The sequence below is a fragment of the Haliotis rufescens genome, unplaced genomic scaffold (assembly GCF_023055435.1).
Source record: "Haliotis rufescens isolate VD_foot unplaced genomic scaffold, xgHalRufe1.0.p SCAF_8, whole genome shotgun sequence".
In the NCBI taxonomy this organism is placed as follows: domain Eukaryota; kingdom Metazoa; phylum Mollusca; class Gastropoda; order Lepetellida; family Haliotidae; genus Haliotis; species Haliotis rufescens.
Genome location: NW_025964372.1, coordinates 33,613,732 through 33,637,858, shown reverse-complemented (window position 1 = coordinate 33,637,858; position 24,127 = coordinate 33,613,732). Strand labels below are relative to the sequence as shown.

The following is a 24,127-nucleotide window of genomic DNA, read 5'->3' as shown; positions in this document are numbered from 1 at the left end:
ACACACGCACGCACGCACGCACGCACGCACGCACGCACACACAGAGATCATACACATTAAAGTGAATTTTGGCATAACAAAACGAATAATCACTCTTGACGAGGTCAATAAGCGAAAAAACAAGGACCCGAGGACCGACCCGTGAGGGGTTCTGTCCGTCAAGAGTCACTATTTGTATGATATATGATCTGTCCCTTAGATTTGACAACCATCAGTTTTGAAAACAATACATTCCGCTACGAAGCACGACCAGACTTCCAGTGTTCATGATTGTATCCCAGCACGCTGCAGTGTGGACACGTGAAGAGGTTCTTCCACTCAATGTGACTAGATTGGTTCTTCCTGTCCTCCCGTCTACACAACACCTCGCCACAATATACACGCCACAAGGACAACTTCCGGTGAATCGAATAATTCTTTTTGAAGTCCGTTTCTCCGAACACGTTGATCAAACGCTGTGCTTCCTCAGTAAGCAGCTTGTGGATTGTCCCGAAATCCTTCTCGCCCTCCCGCATCAGGACCAGATGTTCCAGCGCCGACAGAAGACTGATTTCGTTCATGTTTGACTGGAAGAGACTGACATAATCCAAGGTCTCCACGAGAGTCGCTTCCGCCTTCTTCCGGTCACCCTTGGCCATGTACGCATGCGCGAGTGAGATTCTAACGTCAACGTTGGAGGGGTGACGTGGCGTGCATCGGATGATGACTTCGAGGGCCTGGTGACACGACCTGACAGCGTCATCCACAAGGCCCCTGTAACATATATGACTACACTTCAGATGACAGTAACATGGATATATTCTAGATTGGAGAGATCCCGGGTCATACCAAAAGGCGTCAAAGGATATTATTTGTTATTACCCTGCCTGGCGCTCGGGATAAAACAAGGACTGGTCGGCTCGGAGACGGTATGCTGTGTCTGAGTGGGATATCAACGCTAACTGAGGAGTGATATCTAATTTAAGTGGGCCAGCACAATAAAACCGGCACTGGTACAATCAGCTACATTCAGACGTGTATGCATGTAGCCATATAAGTGAACTATTCTTGAACGCCAAGTTAAACCCCACTAACTTCACCTGGATTTTCCAATAGACACCTATCACAATATTGTCTTAAGGATGTCGTGCATTGGAGTCTTCTAACGACATAATGTGAATCAGTCTTTACCCTATATATATAGCCATGAAGACGGGAATCATAGACTTACAGTCCAAGATACGACGTCATATATCAAACAAAAACGGAATTAGTTCCTATTTGCGGCTCGTCGAAAATTGATTTCGGCCGGGGGAATAGTGCTAATACATCAACGTCCTGTAAACCATCACTGCATTGAAACGTCATACATATTTATGAGGGGCGGTCGGTAGCCTAGTGGTTAAAGCGTTCGCTCGTCACGCCGAAGACCCAGGTTCGATTCCCGGCATGGGTACAATGTGTGAAGCCCATTTCCGGTGTCCCCCGCCGTGATATTGCTGGAATATTGCTAAAAGCGTCGTAAAACCATACTCACTCACTCACTCACACACTTATTTATGACATCATCAATGGAATGTCACTTCACGTTTGAAATTGGGGAAATATGTAAAGTTTTCGTAAAAGAAAATAGCACATTTACATAATATATTGGTTATAGATAAACGTTCTATCCATATATAGTTGAAATATTTGAAGTATTGAATTTGAATATTGAAGTTTATCCGAAATTGAAAATCGTGAATGATTTCCCTTCTTGTTTCTATAGTAGACATATGGAAAAGGCTCATGCCACGTAGCAGCACACTAAACCATTTCGTGGTATTTGGTCAGATTTAAAAAATTAACTATCTTAGAAAAAAGTGAAATACTATTAATATAGACCGGCGGACATCCTTAATAATTTGTATTCACCAATAATTCTATTTCAGCATTTCAACGGCGTAATTAGATACATGTAATTCCAATGCGCAATTACTTAACACAATCTTGAGTATCTTACTTGAGACAGTACGCGGTGCCCCTGTACCACAGTGTGAGAGCCGTGTTGAAGTCATACCAACCCAACTTCCGCCTCAGGTTGAGAGCTTCCGTCAGCAGCCGGAGAGCCTTGTCTGAAATATCAACAGGTGTCACACATCCACTCACTGAATACGTCAACATACCGCACAAAGAATAGTAAAGCAATGGCACATTTCTAAACACAGAAAACGGCAACATAGGTCACACTTCTATTCACATAATACATCAACGTATGTCACACTGCTTACAAAATACGCCAGTAATACGTCACAGTTCTACTCACAGAATATGTCGACACATGTCACACTTCAGCTCGTAGAATATGCCAATAAATGTCACAATTCGAACACATTACGTAAAGGAATAGCACATATATCTTCTACTAACAGAATACGCCAACACATGTACTCACAGAATACGCCAACACATGTCACACATCTACTCACAGAATACGCCAACACATGTCACATATTTACTCACAGAATACGCCAACACATGTCACACATATACTCACAGAGTACGCAAACACATGTCACATATTTACTCACAGAATACGCCAACACATGTCACACATCTACTCACAGAGTACGCCAACACACATCACATATCTACTCACAGAATACGCCAACACATGTCACATATCTACTCACAGAATTCGCCAACACACTTCACATATCTACTCACAGAGTACGCCAACACACGTCACATATCTACTCACAGAATACGCCAACACATGTCACACATCTACTCACAGAATACGCCAACACATGTCACACATCTACTCACAGAATACGCAAACACATGTCACATATTTACTCACAGAATACGCCAACACATGTCACACATCTACTCACTGAATACGCAAACACATGTTACACATCTACTCACGGAATACGCTAACACATGTCACACATCTACTCACAGAATACGCAAACACATGTCACATATCTACTCACAGAATACGCCAAACACATGTCACACTTTTACTCACAGAATACGCCAACACATGTCACACATCTACTCACAGAAATACGAAAACACATGTCACATATTTACTCACAGAATACGCCAACACATGTCACACATCTACTCACAGAGTACGCCAACACACGTCACATATCTACTCACAGAATACGCTAACACATGTCACACATCTACTCACAGAATACGCAAACACACGTCACACATCTACTCACAGAATACGCCAAACACATGTCACACTTTTACTCACAGAATACGCCAACACATGTCACACATCTACTCACAGAGTACGCCAACACACGTCACATATCTACTCACAGAATACGCCAACACATGTCACACATCTACTCACAGAATACGCAAACACATGTCACATATCTACTCACAGAATACGCCAAACACATGTCACACTTTTACTCACAGAATACGCCAACACATGTCACACTTCTACTCACAGAATACGCAAACACATGTCACATATTTACTCACAGAATACGCCAACACATGTCACACATCTACTCACAGAATACGCAAACACATGTCACATATTTACTCACAGAATACGCCAAACACATGTCACACATGTACTCACAGAATACGCCAACACGTTACGATTTTAGTCAACAATGACATACAATAGATCTACATAATGTCTGCTCCAGGTGCATGAGGTTGTGACTCAGCTGATACGTTGCTCACGCATGATTCGAATCCCCCTGGAAGGAGGCTTGTCCTGCTCCCTCCCCTCCCCTCCCCTCCCCTCGACTCCCCTACTCACCAAACTCCCCCCGCCACGTGTAGTTGGCGGCGAGGTTGTTGAGGTTGGTGACGAGATAGGTCGGCAGTGTGGAGGCCAGCTTCCTCCGCTCATGGCAGGACAATTTGTAGTACACCAGCGCCTTGTCCAGCTGACACTCTGTCGACATAAACACCCGCGAATTCAAACATCGAGGTGAAGGATGGTGAACACACGTGGCTCCTCTTAAATCCTGGCTATAGCCGGAGCAATTAAAATAGAGTTACATTACATCCATGTTATGGCGAGTTGATCGAAATTAGCTTAAACGTTTTATCGTTAACGTTCGGTCAATATTAATTAAAACGTGTATGCCGCTTAACGTAAAGCGAGTATGACATACTTATAAAAACCTAAGTACCAGTTGTGTGGGCTAGTGATGCTTTGATGTAACCCGTGAGTATAGTTCAATTACATCTTTTCTCAAGAGCAGGGGGCACGCATGGCCCAGTCGTCTAAGGCGCCGCGATTCGCTGTGCAGAGTTGCGTCCCTTGGCCACGCCAGAAACCTATGATTGTGGGTTCGAATCCCGGTTCGCCCCGATTATGTTTCTAGGTTTGTCAGCACCATACCCGTGCTCGTGGGTTTCACCGAAGTGGTAAACGTCTGAGACCTGCATCACTTCGGGCTTTCCTCCCACATTTAAGCTGACACGCCGTGATATAAATAGAATACTGTTAAAAGCGGCGTTAAACCCAACTCACTCACTCACTCACGAAAAGCGGAGTTAGACCACATTAACTCACCCACTTTCTCCATGATCACATGACCGGAAGTCCAGTCAGATGATGAAGTGTTATACGAGACATTCATTGTTCTTAATCTCTTCCTTAATTGTTGCACATTCAAGTGGCATCTTCCGCTTCCGCTCATTGTTATAACCTGCTCAACACTATTGTCAAATATACCCAGCTTTTACCCGTGCTCGTGGGTTTCACCGAAGTGGTAAACGTCTGAGACCTGCATCACTTCGAGCTTTCCTCCCACATTAAGCTGGCTCGCCGCGATATAACTGGAATACTGTTAAAAGCGGCGTTAAACCCAACTCACTCACTCACTCTCAAGAGCAAGGAAATCCAGAACTATTTGTGACATTGATTCGTTTTAGGAATATAGGCTTGCTCATGTCTATATATACATACGCCTGTCGAAGTTGATGCCCATGGTCTGAATCATGACTGCAAGCACCGGGTGTCCCGGCATGATCTGGTGAGCCCGGGGGATAGTGCGCCGGAGTATCCTCTCAGTCTCAGGGAAGTTGCCTGTGTTATAGGACGGGCACCTCAGTAAAGTATGACCGGACCACAGGTGCATGTGCCAGTAATGGCAATGTTGATGTTATAATGCTCATGTTGCTAACAATAGTTGTAGAAGTAGAGATTATTAGCCCGTGTGTTTCCTTGTCGTTAATTGACCGCCTCCGTGGTCTTGGGGTACAGCGTCCGCCCGGAGAGAGGAAGGTAGGGGGTTCGATCCCCGGCCGCGTCATACCAAAAGACGTAAAAAGATGGTACTTGTTGTTACCTTTTCTGGCGCTCGGCATTTAGAGGCTAAAACAAGGAGTGATTGGTTCGAAGTCTGTATACTGTGTGGGGTATTCATGTTAAACTGCGGCATGGTATCTCAGTGGGGCAGCACTATAAAATCGGCAATAGTCCCGACGAGTACAAGCGCGCGCGCGCACACACACACACACACACACACACACACACACACACGTGAATGCACGTCGCTATAAAAGTGCAACAAACTTGAAAGACGTTAAGCCTCATTTCACCTCACCTCACCGTGTCGTAAATATCATATATTACGAATAATGTGTTATGCGACATGTATATTTTTATTATTTCTAACAAGATATTTACCATACGGAAACTATAATTTCTTCAAGTTATAATCTCTTCATCATACCATGCTATTCGTGTGTTTCAGACTATTTCACTCAAAGAAGAGGCTTTAGATTCCGTGTATGAATACAATGTGTGAGTGATCTGCCCAGTTCCTCACATAGTGCCAATGAACGCGCAGGCAGTGTGTCCACAGAGGCATGGTGACATATTGGGAAACCCCTACCCAAGCATATGGGGATCGTTAGTCAATGGCGTCTAGAGAAAGAAGTCACTGCATCTATGTATGGACCTTGAAAGTAGTTCCTGCTATGTGATCTCATTTGCATATTTATCGGATAATGAGGAGTGAATGAATGAAAATTGTTTTACGCCGCATCAGCATTTTTCCAGCTGTTCACGGCGATGGATAATGAGGAATGAGTGATTGTTGATCCAAACGGAGTCAACAATATTTAGTTATATCTCGGCGGCCTGTGGACAAAGTCGTGTCTGGACCAGACAAACCAGTGACTGCAATAACGAGCAATGATCCACGCAGTCCGGACACGGTGACATAGCTGACCACCCAATTCACTTTGGTGGGTTTTTTTCCACAATTGTTACCATGGTGATGTCGGGATGTTGTTGTATTGATGTTGAGATAGTGTGACATTGATGTTGAGAGAAAGTGGTTTTGATGTTGAGAGAGTGTTGTGTTGATGTTGAGAGGGCTAGGTGTTGATGGTGAGAGTGTGTGGCATTGATATTGAGAGAGCGTGATTTTCATGTTGAGAGAGCGTGGTGTTGATGTTAAGAGACCGTGGTTTTGATGTTGAGAGAGTGTGGTGTTGATGTTGAGAGACCGTGGTTTTGATGTTGAGAGAGAGTGGTTTTGATTTTGAGAGAAAGGGGTTTTGATGTTGAGAGGCTGTGGCATTGATATTGAGAGAAAGTGGTTTTGATGTTGAGAGAGCATGGTTTTGATGTTAAGCGAGCATGGTTTTGATGTGGAGAGAGCGTGGTGTTGATGTTGAAAGAGCGTGGTGTTGATGTTGAGAGAGCGTGGTTTTAATGTTGAAAGAGCGTGGTGTTGATGTTTCTAGTATGGTGTTGATGTTGCGAGAGTATGGTGTTGAGATTGAAAGAGTGGTGTTAAGGTTGAGCTGTCCGGTGTTGTTGTCCAGATGGTGTTGCGTTGATATTGATGTTGTTGTATTGATGTTCACATATGATTTGTTGTAGCATCAATTTAAGATGTCCTTGTGCTGATGTTGATGTGTTCAGATATATGTTGTTGTTTAAATATTCAGGAGTTTATGTTGAGATAGGAGATGTAGAAGTTGCGATGTAGATATGGTGTTAATGGTAAGATTGTGCGCTGTTTATGCGGAAATATGATATAGTATTTATTGAGATCACGTGGACCAATCAGATCTCATCATTTTGACATGGAGGTGTTACAATGACGCTAATATGTTGCCCTATTGGTACTGGAAGATGTTGTGTTGAGATATTGTAGAGTTGAAGTTAACATATTTTGGTGTGGGTGTTCAGTTGTTGAGCCGTTGGTTACGTCGAGATGTCGTGGTATGACGTACCTAAGTAGCTGTTGACGATTGCAAGATGAGACTGAATCTGAATCCGATGAGGTTCGACCCTCTCATTAAGTTCAGCGGGGACAGGCGTCTCCAGTGCCTCGGTCAGTCGCCTAAAGGTTACAAAAATATCAAATATACATGATGATACGAAAACTCTTACACTTCTCAACTACGTTGTGCAAATAGAGCAACACGGCTCTGTAGCTCACATGATTGATGACGAAATAAGTTCATGACACTTCAATAGTTCAAGACAAATTGGTGCAATGAATTCTAGGAAAAAGTAGAAATACATGACTTTTGTAACACCGTTACCGACAACGACGTTGACTGCAAATGATGATCCCATGAACAAATTTATATTCACAAATAGTCATTACCAGTATTGCAAAGTTTCAGCTTTCCGTGGCTTATAGTTCTTTAGAAAAACAGAAATTTATATTTTTTAACAAACGAACCAATAAAAAAGCACAGTTTTAACAAACTAAGGCACTTCATAAGGCACCTGGGAGCACGGGTGACCCAGTCGTCTAAGGCGCCGCGATTCGTTGTGTAGAGTTGCATCCCTTAGGCATGCCAGAAACCTATGATTGTGGGTCCGAATCCCGAATCTCCGATTATGTTTCTAGGTTTGTCAACACCATCCCCGTGCTCGTAGGTTTCACCGAAGTGGTAAACGTCTGAGACCTGCATCACTTCGGGCTTTCCTCCCACATTAAGCTGACACGCCGCGATATAACTGGAATACTGTTAAAAGCGGGTTAAACCCAACACACTCACTCACTCACTCATAAGGCACTGCATGCCAACATCCGTTTCATCAGTCAAGCGTTATCAGGTCAGTGTTAGGGTTACTGGGGGTTTCAGGGTCAATATCTTTTCAGTAGTCCGTCACAAGAAACAGACCCTTTATGACAGGCTGTAGGTTCCTTTACCTTGCCGAAGCGATGGGTGTTTTGGCTTTGACCGAACAAGGGGTCATTGACAAATGGGTAAAAGGGCGGCCCACCGTCCGTTCACGTATTTGTTCTGTTCTAACCTACTTCACTATTTTCAACGACATCACAAGGCGTAGGTTGGCGAAACTGTGCCATGACCAGCCCGCTGACAGCTTTTCGAAGCAACCATATGCCACAACATGTTTAACTTTGTGTTACACGACGTCCTTTGACGTACGCAGTAACTGATTTGTTTAGACACTAATCACAAACCTAAACACGTTTCGTGTTTAACCCCCGTGTAAATCCGGATAAGAATAGGGCTTCAGCAACGCATGCTATCCGAAAAAGGTGACTGTGCTTGTCGTAAGCAGAGACTCATTGGATCGGTTTGAGTATGGTCAGGTTTGAGTATGGTAATAATGGTATCTGTCGAAGCTGCAGAACTTACCTTTTGGCTACTTTATTATTCCCAAGCCGCACGTGCATCCATCCAAGTCTGCGCATGAGCACAACGCGATGATAACCGTCCTCTCCCACGGTCAATTTCTGTAATGCATTCGTCACCAAAGAAACTGCAGAAGGAAGTTGGTCACCTGTCGCGGAGAAACAAATGCATGACATTAAATGCCACCATGATTTCATGAGCAATGAACTTCAGTCAGAAAATGTGATACACTCTTCATTACATAATCCAAGGCAAACTCATACCAACGAATTTCGGAACACAGGATCCCAAAAACACTTACGCGAAAACAATCTGATTAAAATCAGATGGTTCACTCCGATACAAAACCTCTGTGGTTTAAGATTGAGGACCCCGTGCAGAACCGGCTTTGAATTTGTCTTTAGCAACCAATGCGTGTCGGAAGAGGCGACTAAAGGGATCGGATGGTCAGGCTCACTGAGTAGGTTGATGTATGTCATCGTATCCAATTGCGTATATTGGTGCTCAATCACTGTTTTTATCGATTATTTACAGACGTTAATCAGCTGGAATATTGCAGAGTGTGGCGTTAAAGAACAAACAAACAAATACGACCTGAGGAATAAACAAACCCTGACAGCCCAATCTAAATTAAGGATGAATGTGTTCTTACGACCAACAAACTATTATTGCACTTATATAGCGATAATATTACACGTGAGTGTGACTGCTTGTACTGGGCTGACAAGTGCTTGTTTCACCCCACCCCACCCCCACCCCCACCCCCTTAGTGCTTAGTGTTAGGCAGGGTTACAACGAGCAACATATTTTGGTATGACGCTGCCAGGGATCAAACCACGGACCTTCCACTCGCCCTTTCCACTAGACCACGGAGGCGGTCAGGGAATTCCAATTCTCCTCAAAACACTTCTTTTGTCTGGACATTCAGCTTGCCAGGTCCAGCGACCAATCATTCTGTTTGTTTTGAACACACATGTAAAATTTCCATTATTTCTGGAACAACGTTTTCGAAACAGATCCCAGGGTGGGTGGGTCTGGATTTATGCAACATTAAATATTTCAGCCATAGGGGATACCGGAAATGGGCGCCACATTGAACCCACGTTCGGAATCGAACCCGTACCTTTAGCGTAACTAGTGAAAGCCTTATCTTCCCCATAGCCCTGTCACTCTGCAGTTTGACGGCTCACCTCTTTGTTCGATGAGTGACACGGCCGTGAAGCCCTGTAAAACAGCTTGCTCTCTCGGAGTGCCGAATTTATAGGCTGCCTCGGCCATCTGACTATAGAAGTTGACTGCCTTCTCAGGACACACTGCGGACATCGTACACTCCTCAAGGTCAATTACCTGTAGGAAAAGGTCAAGGTCATGTTAGTGGGCTAGTCAGTGTAATGTGAAAAGAATAATATACTTTAGACCTTTGGCTTGATGAGCTTATTTTAACACCGCTTTTAGAATTTTCATTATGCACGGTGCGGGGCACCACGTATGGGCGTAACATATTGTACCTACAGAAGGAATCGAACCCGGACTATCGGGCTACACCACCACCATATCAGTGAAGCCCAAGAGCATGTATATATTTCTGACATACATCCATTCATGGATCCCATCTGATCACCAGAGTAAGTGCATGTTGTTTTAGGCCCGTGAAGATCCGAGGTAGAATAGGTCTTTAGCAACCCATGCTTGCCGTAAAAGGCGACTATGCTTGTCGTAAAAGGCGACTAACGGGATCGGGTGGTCAGGCTCGGTGACTTGGTTGATGCATGTCATCGATCCCAATTGTGTGGATCGATGCTCATGATATCAATCACTGTAATGTCTGGTCCAGACTCGATTATTTTACAGACCGCCGTCATATAGCTGGAATATTGCTGAGTGCGACGTTAAACAAAAACAAAACAAAAAAAGCATGTTGTTTTACACCACTGTCAATATTCCATCTACATGTATGTGACGGTGATCTGGGCCAGACAATAAATGGTGGGGTACGATGAAACACAATAAGCCAGGTCACACACCGTAACAGCCTCTCCCCATCAGCCGGCTCTTATAACAAACATATGATAATAAAGGACCTATATTCTGAACCGGATTCCATCAAGAACTCCCCAATTATTAAATAAGACTGTTGATAAAGACACCAACCTTCAAATAAACTTTGAACGTGTCCTCCCCATGGGTATTCACAGCCTGAGTCAGAGTCATTTCAAAAGACCGAAAGTTGTCATGAGCAAACCCGAGTGCTCTCCCCTTTGTTTTCACAGAAGCATCACAACGCATCAGCAACAACATCTGCCCAAGGAAATCCACTATCAACTTCCGGTGTGAATCGTGATGAGGCACATCTGCAGTTTTAGTTGATACAAAGGCCTGGATGAAAGGATCGACCCTCATTTGCCGCAGGTTTGGATCAAAGTCGAGTATGGTGTGTCCCCGCAAGGGTAAAGCTGTCTGTAGTTTGAAGTTAGTGACGTCGCCCTTTCCAAGACGTTTGGTGGCTTCTTTGACGCCAAAATGTCCTTGAAGACCACACAGAGTGATTGTGTCAGCTTTAAGCTCTGGAGCCAGACGACCAAACTGTTCTTCAAGAGCATTAGCAATGCACCCACCAGGGGTGGGGTACTTGCTGAACACATCCAGAGCCTTCCTGGGGTCTTGAAGAGCCCTAGCAACATCGTCTGGTGTAAGGACTGAGGGGTAGAGTTGTAAAATGGTGCAAATTCTGAGGATTAGTCCTGGGCGATGGCAGCACCGTCTGACGATATTGTACAGTGGGGCAAGAGTCCTGCATCGACAGCGCACTGGGTCTAACAAGGCCACACATTCTCGCTCACTCATTGGCAATAGTTTGTGTGAGATAGCTTCATGGCGGTTGGAAAGGCTGACGCTGACCCGTGACGTCACAATCACGCTTACACCTGCGTGCGCATCCAGAACATCATTTACAAAGAGACTGAACATCCGAATGATAACTTCGTTGGCGTACACGTTTTCGAAGTTCGTGAACAGAAGAATGAGACCTACGCCGGCAAAATTTCTGATTAGGTCACCAATTTTTAATTTAACCTTGAACTCGGATGGACCCAGAAGTGTGGTGTTCAGTTCAAGAACATCAGCCAATCGCTTGAGGAAATCCGACCACGTGGTCACTCCAAGACATCGGACTGTCACGTGATTCAGAGCATCGCCACACGTGTTGAGTTGAGTCTCTTTTAAGCATTCGATGACCTTTACAGACGAAATCAAATAGATTATATAAATACTTTGTGGGCCATCCATGTACCAGATACATCTTACTGAACCATGTACACATATTAAACCACACCTAAGGCTTGTCTATATACTTCTTTGTTTTTAAGCCCATAGTCAGCAATATTCTAGCTATATAACGACGTCTTTAAAGAATCGAATCAAACCACACAAAAAGTGGCTGACAGAATGAACGCCATCGCAGAATAAGGACACACGTTCCGCTGAGACCTATAGAGGATCTCATGTGCTAGGCACCTATTATAAATGGGTTCCATAGTGGCGCTGGTCTCTGTCACTAAAGTAATATTAAAGAAGGAAATTCTTTTTCTCTTATAAACGCCGGTTTTAAAATTGGCTAATAATTCGATATACATTTGTAGGTTTTATAGATGACCTGGTAAGCTAAATGTAAAGTTGAGACAAAATTATCCAAAAGTCCTCTCTCCTTGTCAAAAGGGATACGCGTTTGATCTGGATCTCCCTGTATAACTTGTTCAATTAAACATTGGTGTTATAGACATTTTGATAAGGAGTAGAGGGAAAACAATTTTAAATTTTGAGTCAAGTTTACAATGTGGTAATATAAACAGTTATAACACAACTGCAGAACCAGGCAGAAGCTGGGTATATTTGACAATAGTGTTGAGCAGGTTATAACAATGAGCGGAAGATGCCACTTGAATGTGCAACAAGTAAGGAAGAGATTAAGAACAATGAATGTCTCGTATAACACTTCATCATCTGACATGGACTTCCGGTCATGTGATCATGGAGAAAGTGGGTGAGTGAATTTGGTCTAACTTTAGTGAGTAAGTGAGTGAGTTGGGTTTAACGCCGATTTTAACAGTATCTATTTATATCGCGGCGTGTCAGCTTAAATGTGAGAGGAAAGCCCGAAATGATGCAGGTCTCAGACGTTTACCACTTCGGTGAAACCCACGAGCACGGGTATGGTGCTGACAAACCTAGAAACATAATCGGGGCGAACCGGGATTCGAACCCACAATCATAGGCTTCTGGCGTGCCCAAGGGACGCAACTCTACACAGCGAATCTAGGCGACTGGGCCGACCGTGCCCCCCTCCGCTTTTAGCAGTGTTACAGTTAATCACACCACGGCGCGTCACATGGATGTGGGAGGAAAGCCCGAAGTGATGCAGGGCGTAGGCGTTTACAACTTTGGGGAAACCCACGAGCACGGGTGTGTCCAGGAGAAAGTACTCGGCTGTCTCTATAAGGTTGTCGTAACTATTGTCTATTGAGGTGTGTACCGAGTGAGTGAGTGAGTATGGTTTAAGCCACTTTTAGTAATATTCCAACAATGTCACGGCGGGAGACACCAGAAATGGGCTGCTTGCATTGTACCTATATGGGGAATCGAACTCGGGTCTTCGACGTGACGAGCGAACGCTTTAACCACTAGGCTACCCACACGCCCCTGTACCGTTATGACACCTGGGTGAATTAGAATCAGTCATCACGGTTATACAGAGCGAACTTAGCGCTAAGGTGATTGTAACCCCCATACCTTAACATAGACTTACGACAGTCGTAGCGCTGAGGTTGTTTTGTACAACGGCACCCTGGGCCCCGTTCCACAGAGCGATCGTAGCGCTACGACTGTCGTAAGTCTATGCTAAAGTATGGGAGTTCGAGCACCTAAGCGCTATGGACGCTTTGTGAAACAGGTGCCCTGGTGTTGCATTAGTTATTATCCATGTACTCCAGTGATGGTGATGGTAAAATTTGAAATTTCGAGATGCCCCCTGTCCTCGCCAAACTTTGATCATTTGATCGATATTACTTATATTTCTGAGGATCTTCTGATTGGTAAGTGCAGTCCATATCATGTCAGGAGTTTGATATATCGGTCAGAACAGTGGAGCTATAGTTCCGTTATATCGGTCATAACTGTGGAGCTGTAGTTCCGTTATATCGGTCAGAACTGTGGAGCTGTAGTTCCGTTATATCGGTCAGAACTGCGGAGCCATATTTCCGTTATATCGGTTAGAACTGCGGAGCTATAGTTCCGTTATATCAGTCAGAACTGTGGAGCTATATATCAGTTATATCGGTCAGAACTGTAGCTATATATCAGTTATATCGGTCAGAACTGCGGATCTATATATAAATTATATCGGTCAGAACTTCGAAGCTATATTTCCGTTATATCGGTCAGAACTGCGGAGCTATTTGTCGGTTATATAACAGTGTTTCAGTTTAATGGTAGAGAAACGTGGCACAGGCCATGGGCGTTTACCACTGACAACATCCATGAGAACATGTTGGTGACAGACCAATAATCATAATCGTGACGAATCATGGAACGGAACCCGTGATAATCGGATCCTGATCCGACTAAGGGACGCAACTCTGCCTATCAGCTTACGGTTTGCAGAAAGTACTGCTCCATAACCTCAAAAGGGCCAGTTGTCTCACCTGTTTGGCAAAATGGGTTTTACCAGCAAATATTTCCCCATACAAAACCACAAGACGATGTCTGCGGTGGTATAGATCGTTCAGAATTGTCTCCCTCTGTTGTCCTCTCTCACCGCCAGGTGGTCGGAAGCGACAAACGTGAGTCTGTGACATGTCGTGTAGCTGCTCATAAGCTACTGCCATCTCGTCAAACACTGAAACATAACACAAAATGCCTGTCATCAGAAACAATGTACTTGAGACTCACGCTTTATTGTATTGTACTGGGTGCCGTTTTACAAAGCGATCTTAGTGCTAATGTGATCGTAACTCCCATACCTTAACATAGAATTACGACAGTCGTAGCGCTAAGTTGTTGCGTACAACCGCACCCGGAAGGTGATCTTATGTATGCAGTTTAGCAATCAAAGCAATATCACGGCGAGAAATGGGTATTGTTATAAGGTAAAAGTGCAATAAGAAAAACTAAAAAAAATACAATTCATACAAAATGGCAGTCCAAAATGGCGAATATCTTGTCGATAGCTTCGCGAAATTAAGGGATGAGGCTAGGGAATCGATCAACGATGGCACCAGTTACTGAGCGGTAATGGATCAGCCGATCAGGACGAAAACAACGTGGATTGATATTTTCTTAACAAACTAAAACGGTATCTCAGCAAGAGAGACAGGCTTGAACACCTTAAAAAGATATATTCATGTTTAAACGAGTAGTGGACTTTGCGGTCTTCAGCTCGGTCGCCTCCAGATGTCCATTCTCTGCAGTGAGTGAAAATAACTAGCCACGTGTTGGTCGTAGCGAGGATATTCCTGAACGATCATGCAGTCTCTGATACTTAATGTATGCTAAAACCCTGAGTTCAAGATTAAAGGGTCAAAATGATCAGGCAGAACGCTTCTGTATGTATTCGTGCTGGGGAATTCCCAGGGGATCCCCCATGAATATGAAGTTGCCCGTCAGTGTCTACGTCATTTCACGAACACGGTCTCCTAAAAACACGTATAACGTCAAACTGAGTTCTTCATACACTTATGAACGTAAATTTCGCGGTCATGTGACCGACCTCTGGTCTCACGGCAAAGCCGTATATTTTGGAAAATTCACAATAAAAAATATGTCTTGTTTAACCCCGAACTCAGCAATATTCCAGCTATTTGAAGGCGGTCAGCAAATAATCTGACAATCCAGTGATTGATATCATGAGCATCTACGCAATTGGGATAAGATGACGTGCATCAACCAAGTAAGCGAGCCTTACCATTCGATCCCATTAGTCGAATCTTCCAAGACCTATTCTAACCCGGATCTTCACAGGGGGCCGCCTATGTTAGGAAATAACCACATGTGGCTGCACAGCATTAAACAGAAAGTTACATCAAACCTCGCCTCTTCTGCAGCCTGCAGCAGCCGCAGCCATGACGTCAACAAGTAACCATGACTGCTGATCTGGACATCCTGCGCCGATGACCCACACATTGTTTAACAGCAGTTCTATGACCTATGTCACACACTGTGTGCACCCTCTCGGCGCCGACAGGGCAGCATGGAACAGTGACGTGCATTTAGATAACAGTACTCTGTCATCGGGTAAACTGGGCTCATTTTTCTTATTCCAAGGAAATGTTTCTGAATATAATTTATGTATTTGCAACCATCTGCTGCACGTGTGCATAAACGAGTGTATCCGATGCTCGGTTTGTGTGAAAGACAAATTATTGATTGTACACGAAGCTCTGTAGCATGAATACTTTTGATATTTCTCGAAAGCATTTCTACATATCACACGTTTCTGGTGTCCCCCGCCGTGATATTGCTGGAATATTGCTAAAGCGGCGTAAAACCAAACTCACTCACACGTAATGCAGTACTGTAAATTTTAAAACATGTTACAAAAGTTTATAGCATATGGCGATCTGCTTGACCCGTGAATAGTGGGCTTCCTGAACACCTGACCGTGATATCCTTCTAACGCAGCTAAGACGCAATATAATGCGTTATCAGGGATATCCTCAAGTGTTCTAGAACATGGAAACGAATACCGAAACTGATGTTTTTAAATAGCGGTCTTTCCTTTCCAGACTCTTGATGTCAACTTGAACATTCACGATAGACACGCAAGCTCTGATATGATAAAGTCAACACCAAATACGATTTTTACTCTTTACATTCAACCAATAAAGAAACTATGCATTTGGTGTTTTAGTCAAACGGAGTGGTAGATTTGACAGGGGGAGTGAGTGAGCGAGTGAGTTTGGTTTTACGCTGCTTTTAGCAATATTCCAGCAATATCACGACGGGGGACACCAGAAATGGGCTTCACACATTGTACCCATGTCGGGAATCGAACCCGGGTCTTCGGCGAACGAGCGAACGCTTTAACCACTAGGCTACCCTACCGCCCCTTGACAGAGGGAGGTGTCAAGTATATAGCATCATGTCATAAAGGGAACATTTTGATTTAGACCACGTGGACAAGCATTGTTTAGTTTTGTTAAACCCATCATGTTCCCTAGGTCACTGTATTTGTTTTTGCTTGTTTGTTGTTTAACGGGACTCACGACAGTGAATCTGTATGACGTCTGCCTGAATTTTGAGCAACAATTCACAATTTCAGAGGGGTTTCTGTATAATGCACGGATTTCTGTCGCTGATGATTGTGTGACGCGTGACTTTGGTTGTCAAGGCGACATAGGAAGGTGCCGCTGTACACGAATGCAATGAACAGTTGGCGATTACGATGGGATCAATGTCTATGTGTTGAGTGACTGTCTTTCATTTACTCGAATTATTGCACATCCCTTGCAAGTATGTAGCTTCCTCAGTCAACACTATTAGAACACTTGTCCCGTGAGTGATTGAATTTTATTTGCATTTCGTTCGTGAAAGTTGTCATCCTGTTTTCGCAAAGGGGAATGTATAGACGGCAATTACGAGCATATAAGTCTCGATTAACAGTGGGCTGTAAATCTAACGTTGACATGACCTCCACGAAGCCGGCATATTTTAGCTGAGGACAATGTGGTCACATGAGTTACTCAGACTCATATAACGGCACCTGTGACCCCGGCGTTCCCGGCGTCCTCCCGCTCTGCCGACAAACTACCACACCTCACCACACCACGACCCTTGTTATACCACCAGACCACAACCCTGTCACATCACCAGACCACAATCCGGTCACATCACCACCCACAACCCGGTCACATCACCACTCCACAACCCGGTCACATCACCAGACCACAACCCTATCACATCACCAGACCACAACCCGGTCACATCACCACACCACAATCCGGTCACATCACCACACCACAACCCGGTCACATCACAAGACCACAACCCTATCAGATCACCACACCACAATCCGGTCACATCACCACACCACAATCCGGTCACATCACCACACCACAACCCGGTCACATCACCACACCCAACACTTGTCACATCATCAGACCACAACCCTGTCACATCACCAGACAACAACCCTGTCACATCACCAGACCACAACCCTGTCACATCACCACACCCAACACTTGTCACATCACCAGACCACAACCCGGTCACATCACCAGACCACAACCCCGTCACATCACCAGACCACAACCCTGTCACATCACCACTCCACAACCCTGTCACATCACCAGACCACAGCCCTGTCACATCACCAGACAACAACCCTGTCACATCACCAGACCACAACCCTGTCACATCACCAGACCACAACACTTGTCATATCACCAGACCATAGCCCTGTCACATCACCAGACCACAGCCCTGTCACATCACCAGACAACAACCCGGTCACATCACCAGACCACAACCCTGTCACATCACCAGACCACAACACTTGTCACATCACCACACAACAACTCTTGTCACATCACCAGACCACAACCCTGTCACATCACCAGACCACAACACTTGTCACATCACCAGACCACAGCCCTGTCACATCACCATACGACAACCCGGTCACATCACCAGACCACAGCCCTGTCCCATCACCACACCACAACACTTGTCACATCACCAGACCACAACCCTGTCACATCACCAGACCACAACACTTGTCACATCACCAGACCATAGCCCTGTCACATCACCATACGACAACCCGGTCACATCACCAGACCACAACCCTGTCCCATCACCACACAACAACTCTTGTCACATCACCAGACCACAACCCTGTCACATCACCAGACCACAGCCCTGTCACATCACCAGACGATAACCCTGTCACATCACCATACGACAACCCGGTCACATCACCAGACCACAGCCCTGTCCCATCACCACACAACAACTCTTGTCACATCACCAGACCACAACCCTGTCACATCACCAGACCACAGCCCTGTCACATCACCATACGACAACCCGGTCACATCACCAGACCACAGCCCTGTCCCATCACCACACCACAACACTTGTCATATCACCAGACCACAGCCCTGTCACATCACCAGACAACAACCCGGTCACATCACCACACCACAACACTTGTCACATCACCAGACCACAACCCTGTCACATCACAAGACCACAACCCTGTCACATCACCACACAACAACTCTTGTCACATCACCAGACCACAGCCCTGTCACATCACCAGACAACAACCTGGTCACATCACCACACAACAACTCTTGTCACATCACCAGACCACAACCCTGTCACATCACCAGACCACAACTCTTGTCACATCACCAGACCACAACCCTGTCACATCACCAGACCACAACACTTGTCACATCACCAGACCATAGCCCTGTCACATCACCAGACCACAGCCCTGTCACATCACCAGACCACAACACTTGTCACATCACCAGACCATACCCCTGTCACATCACAAGACCACAGCCCTGTCACATCACCAGACCACAACACTTGTCACATCACCAGACCACAGCCCTGTCACATCACCCGACGACAACCCGGTCACATCACCAGACCACAACCCTGTCACATCCCCAGACCACAACACTTGTCACATCACCAGACCATACCCCTGTCACATCACCAGACCACAGCCCTGTCACATCACCAGACGATAACCCTGTCACATCACCACACCACAACCCGGTCACATCACCAGACCATAACACTTGTCATACCACCAGACCACAACCAACTCACATCACCAGACCACAACCCTGTCACATCAAAAGACCACAACCCGGTCCCATTACCAGACCACAGTACTTGTCACATCACCACACCACAACCCTGTCACATTACCAGACCACAACCCTGTCACATCACCAGACCACAACCCTGTAACATCACCAGACCACAACCCTGTCACATCACCAGACCACAACCCTGTCACATCACCAGACCACAACCCTGTCACATCACCACACCACAACACTTGTCACATCACCACAACACAACCCGGTAACATCACCACACCACAACCCAGTCACATCACCACACCACAACCCGGTCACATCACCTCACCGCAACACTTGTCACATCACCACACCACAACCCGGTCACATCACCAGACCACAGCCCTGTCACATCACCACATCACAACCCTGTCACATCACCAGACCACAACACTTGTCACATCACCACACCACAACCCTGTCACATCACCAGACCACAACCCGGTCACATCACCACACCACAACCCTATCACATCAACACACCACGACCCAGTCACATCACCACACCACAACCCTGTCACATCACATCAAGGGTTGTAGCACCTTCAACGTGATCTCTCAGAAATGACGTCACACAAATGCCATTTGCCCCCGTCTGGTAGGTAGGATGCGAAGACAAGTCAATGCCATTCTATTCAGTTATACACATGTTTTACGATTCAGTTTTTTGTATAGGAGAGATTAAAACATATCACTCTCAAAAGTGGACCAGTATATAAAATGAATATCGTATGTATTTCCCCGAAACAAACAGTTTTCTCAAACTTGGTCTTGAAAGGAACGGAACAGAACAGAAATCATACGCAGTGGAAGGATTCAAATTATTTGATTTAAAATAAAGAAATGGCTCCAATACCTACCATTACATTTGGGAAATGTTGTTATATATTCTATAAACATCACCTTCTTAATACATGTGGTTTGTCGTAGACATAATCATACATATTTGTCGAAGACAAATGTTTTCTTTTGTAGTGAGGGAGTAGGGAGGTTGGAGTAGTAGTAGTAGTAGTAGTAGTAGTAGTAGTAGTAGTAGTAGTAGTAGTAGTAGTAGTAGTAGCAGCAGCAGCAGCAGCAGCAGTAATAGGATATTATGTGGAGTATCGTTCCATTGAAGGTATATTGTTTCTGTCCCAACTCTTATCATTAATTATTATTAACTGCGACTGATGAACAGTGAGTGATCGGGTTATGGGCAACTGAACAAAGTACGAGGGCCGGTTAAGGTACAGTGAAGATGTCATACACAGAAAAGAATGGTACTACCTACCTCCAGTAATGCAGGGAGGTGCAGCGACCAGCGTCCTCTCTCCTCCAGTAATACAGGGAGGTTCAGGGAACAGCGTTACTCACTCCTCCACAAGCAGGGCGTTGAAGGTAACAGCTTCTTACACTGATTGTACCACTCGGTTTCAAGTGTTGTGTGTTGTGTTCCGCTTTGGTCACCGCGTGGGGTGCTACAATCTGTATCCATGGGCAACAAAGGAATTCGTGTGTCGATGTATTGGTATTCATCACATGACATGAGCGGGAAAGCCTATTATTGATTTAGGGGTGACACAGGGAAAACCTGAATACTGAAATACGACCAGCACATAAGTGCGAACGGAGGCAGTTCGCCGCTGACTCACGATCTGGTGGTGTTGGATATTGTACTGAATTTTAAACGCATTCAGGCCTACATGGAGCTGACGACACCAGTGCTGCTGAGTACCATCCTCGGTTATCCAGTGTAATATATCTCAATTCTACGATGATAAATGCTCAGGACACATTCGCTCTCACAGTTTAGGTTTGAGCCGGATTCGGACGACACTCGAAATAGCTGTCCACTAAATCACACCCGTGAGAGAGAGAATTTTGTGTTTTGTTTGTGATGCGAAAAATTTACAAGATGGCGTCACTTCCGTTTGTTTGTTTGTTGTTTAACGCCGCACTCAGCAATATTCCAGCTATATGACGGCGGTCTGTAAATAATCGAGTCCAATACAGTGATTGATATCATGAGCATCGATCAACGCAATTGGGATACGGTGACATCCATCAACCAAGTCAGCGAGTCTGACCACCCGATCCCGTTAGTCGCCTCTTACGACAAGCATAATCGCCTTTTACGGCAAGCATGGGTTGCTGAAGATCTTTTCTTACTTGGATCTTTACGGGTCCGAAACATCGCTGTGGTGACATGATGGTCCAGGGTATTTATCATGATGTGGTGGAGATTAAATACCTTGGCATCTAAAGTGAGTGAGTGAGTGAGTATGGTTTTACGCCGCTTTTAGCAATATTCCTGCAATATCACGGCGGAGGACACCAGAAATGGGCTTCACATATTGTACCCATGTCGGGAATAGAACCCGGGTCTTCGGCGTGACGAGCGAACGCTTTAACCACTAGGCTACCCAACCGCCCCTGTCATCTAAAGAGAATGAGTGGTGATTTATAGTTATATAAACATCAAAAAAGTCATCACACGTGACATCAGAGCGTAGTAATACAAATCGAATAAAAGGTGATCCGGTTATTGGTGATTCCTTAAAAATATTGCACAGTATTTTTAAAAAAACATGACAGTTACGTTGCAACAGTTAAAACCACAACCACAGATACACCGCCATCACCTGACCAAGCCAGTGCTGTAATGTCCAACTATGTTTTCCGGGCGGTACCATATGTTTCACAGTAGCCTATCGGACCCATGAAGATCCGGGGTAGAATAGCAACCCATGCTTGCCGTAAAAGGCGACTATATGCTTGTCGCAAGATCGGGTAGTCAGGCTCGCTGACTTGGTTGATGCATGTCATCGTATCCCAATTGCGTTGATCGATGCTCATGATGTCAATCACTGGATTGTCTGGTCCAGACTCGATTATTTACAGACCGCCGTCATATGGCTAGAATATTGCTTAGTGCGGCGTTAAGCAATAAACAAACAAACATTATTCATTCTGAAAGGCTTATGACTGAAGGCATATTTGCACACCCGTCGAGATCCAGGGTTGAACGAGTGCGGCGTTAAACAACAAACAAACAAATCATAACAGAGGAACGGCGGGGTGGCATAGTGATAAAAGCGTTTGGTTGTGCAGAAAACCCGGGTTCGTTTACACACATGGGTACTATGTGTGAAGTTTCCGCCCGGTGATATTGCTGTGACGTTGCTGAAAGCCGCGTTAAAACAAGCTCACCCAAAGTCGTAGATATTTGTGACCTGTATCAAGTTGGTAACACCAAGTTCCAAGTCGGCGTATAAGACGTTTCGCGTTATTCATGCTGAACATAAAAAATGTCCCTACATTCGCATTGCTTCAGTGTAATGATTTGGACAACATTCTGTATTAAGTATGGTGGGACACAATAATGATGAACAACGGCTGGACAGAGCTGTGCACATGCCACACATGCATGTGGCTGTTTGAGGCACGCACACTTTCAGCGTTTTATGCTTCGGGAATACATAATCCATTCGACCTGTGAAAATCCAGGTTAGAATTGGTCTTCATCATCCCATATGCTTGTCATAATAGGAGCCAATGGGATAGGGTCATCTTCCCGAGGCAAGGGCGTTAACTGACTATAAAAGTGGACTTTTATAGTCAGCTTACGCCCTTGCCTCGGGAAGATGGGATCGTGTGGTCACACTTGCTGACTTGATTGATGAATATCATCGTATCCCAAGTGCGTAGATCGATGCTCATGATATCAATCACTGGATTGCCTGGTTCAGACTCGAATATTTACAGACAGTCGTCATGTTTCCAGAATATATCTGAGTGCGCTGTTAAAAATAAACAAACAAACATAATTCATTCTGCTCAAGTCTTGTAGGTTCGCAAGTTGTATGCTTGAAGGCATAAATGCAGGCAGAGTATTGGTTTACGCCGTTTCTAGCAATTTCCCACCCATATCACGGCGGGGAACACCATAAAGGGATTCATATACTGTCGACGTGACGTGACTAACAGTCTTCCCCCATAAATGCAGAAGCACGTTTCAAATTCACCTTATCTGTGGAATAAATCACTTAAAACGTAAGGAAAAGATGATTCTCCAACACACTTGGTCATTGCAGGTCATTGTCGCGGTCCTCACACTTCCTAGTTCCTCTAACTAGACAGGCAAATGTAACTAAAGCACTACAAACTGAGCCCACTTAAGTCTCAGCTTTATCATTTCCACGCTTAAACATTTCTTTATTTCCTTAAAAATAACAGGAAATATCTGTGTTTCAAGTACCATGGACGCAACCAATACGGGTCCGTTGGTAGTTTGGTTTATTTAATACATTTAAAATCGTTTTCAGTAACAGATATCGATTGTAATGGTTCTTGGCAACGGTGAAATGCGGAAACATCCGACTGTAAAACGTGGGTTTCTTAGAGCCTGTTCCAGCCGTTGATCAATTGACATTTATCCTAATTTTAGTGGAGAGAGAGTAGCAATGATTACATTCAACTGCCTATCCGACTTGTTCAATCCACTACCTAAGTCAAGGTACTACACGACTTGTACTCGGGGATCAGTGAAACATTCCACTACCTAAGTCAAGGGACTACACGATTTGTACTCGGGGACCAGTGAAACATTCCACTACCTAAGTCAAGGTACTACACGACTTGTACTCGGGGACCAGTGAAAACATTCCACTACCTAAGACAAG

General features: G+C 44.8%; 2 protein-coding genes across 3 annotated transcripts; one reads left to right on the top strand and one right to left on the bottom strand.

Moving 5' to 3' along the window:
• On the bottom strand, window positions 1–21,082 carry LOC124114412. 2 transcript variants are annotated; one of them, XM_046474970.2, is made up of 10 exons: window positions 20,737–21,082; window positions 14,289–14,482; window positions 10,744–11,826; window positions 9,783–9,939; window positions 8,596–8,740; window positions 7,207–7,316; window positions 4,922–5,041; window positions 3,761–3,898; window positions 1,982–2,093; window positions 1–753 (listed from the first exon to the last, which is right to left on the bottom strand). In XM_046474970.2, the coding sequence occupies exons 2-10, from the start codon at window positions 14,469–14,471 to the stop codon at window positions 237–239; spliced, it is 2,565 nt and encodes an 854-aa protein (XP_046330926.2). In that variant the 5' UTR covers window positions 14,472–14,482; window positions 20,737–21,082; the 3' UTR covers window positions 1–236. The 2 variants fall into 2 exon arrangements, with proteins under 2 accessions (XP_046330926.2, XP_046330925.2); XM_046474969.2 differs by lacking the exon at window positions 20,737–21,082 and adding an exon at window positions 15,548–15,670.
• On the top strand, window positions 15,614–18,037 carry LOC125377008 (circumsporozoite protein-like). The gene is made up of 2 exons (XM_048389788.1): window positions 15,614–15,717; window positions 17,431–18,037. The coding sequence occupies exons 1-2, from the start codon at window positions 15,614–15,616 to the stop codon at window positions 18,035–18,037; spliced, it is 711 nt and encodes a 236-aa protein (XP_048245745.1).
• Window positions 21,083–24,127: the final 3,045 nt, after the last annotated feature.

What these genes read in the sequence shown, in the direction of transcription:
- LOC124114412 (XM_046474969.2), bottom strand. An exon ending in CGTTCAAAGTTTATTTGAAG is followed by an intron (nt 9,940 to 10,743) that starts GTTGGTGTCTTT and finishes CTTTTCCTACAG; the next exon opens with GTAATTGACCTTGAGGAGTG. An exon ending in GGCACCGCGTACTGTCTCAA is followed by an intron (nt 754 to 1,981) that starts GTAAGATACTCA and finishes TATATGTTACAG; the next exon opens with GGGCCTTGTGGATGACGCTG.
- LOC125377008 (XM_048389788.1), top strand. Translation starts at nt 15,614, where the DNA reads ATGTTAGGAAATAACCACATGTGGCTGCACAGCATTAAACAGAAAGTT. An exon ending in CGCAGCCATGACGTCAACAA is followed by an intron (nt 15,718 to 17,430) that starts GTAACCATGACT and finishes TTATACCACCAG; the next exon opens with ACCACAACCCTGTCACATCA.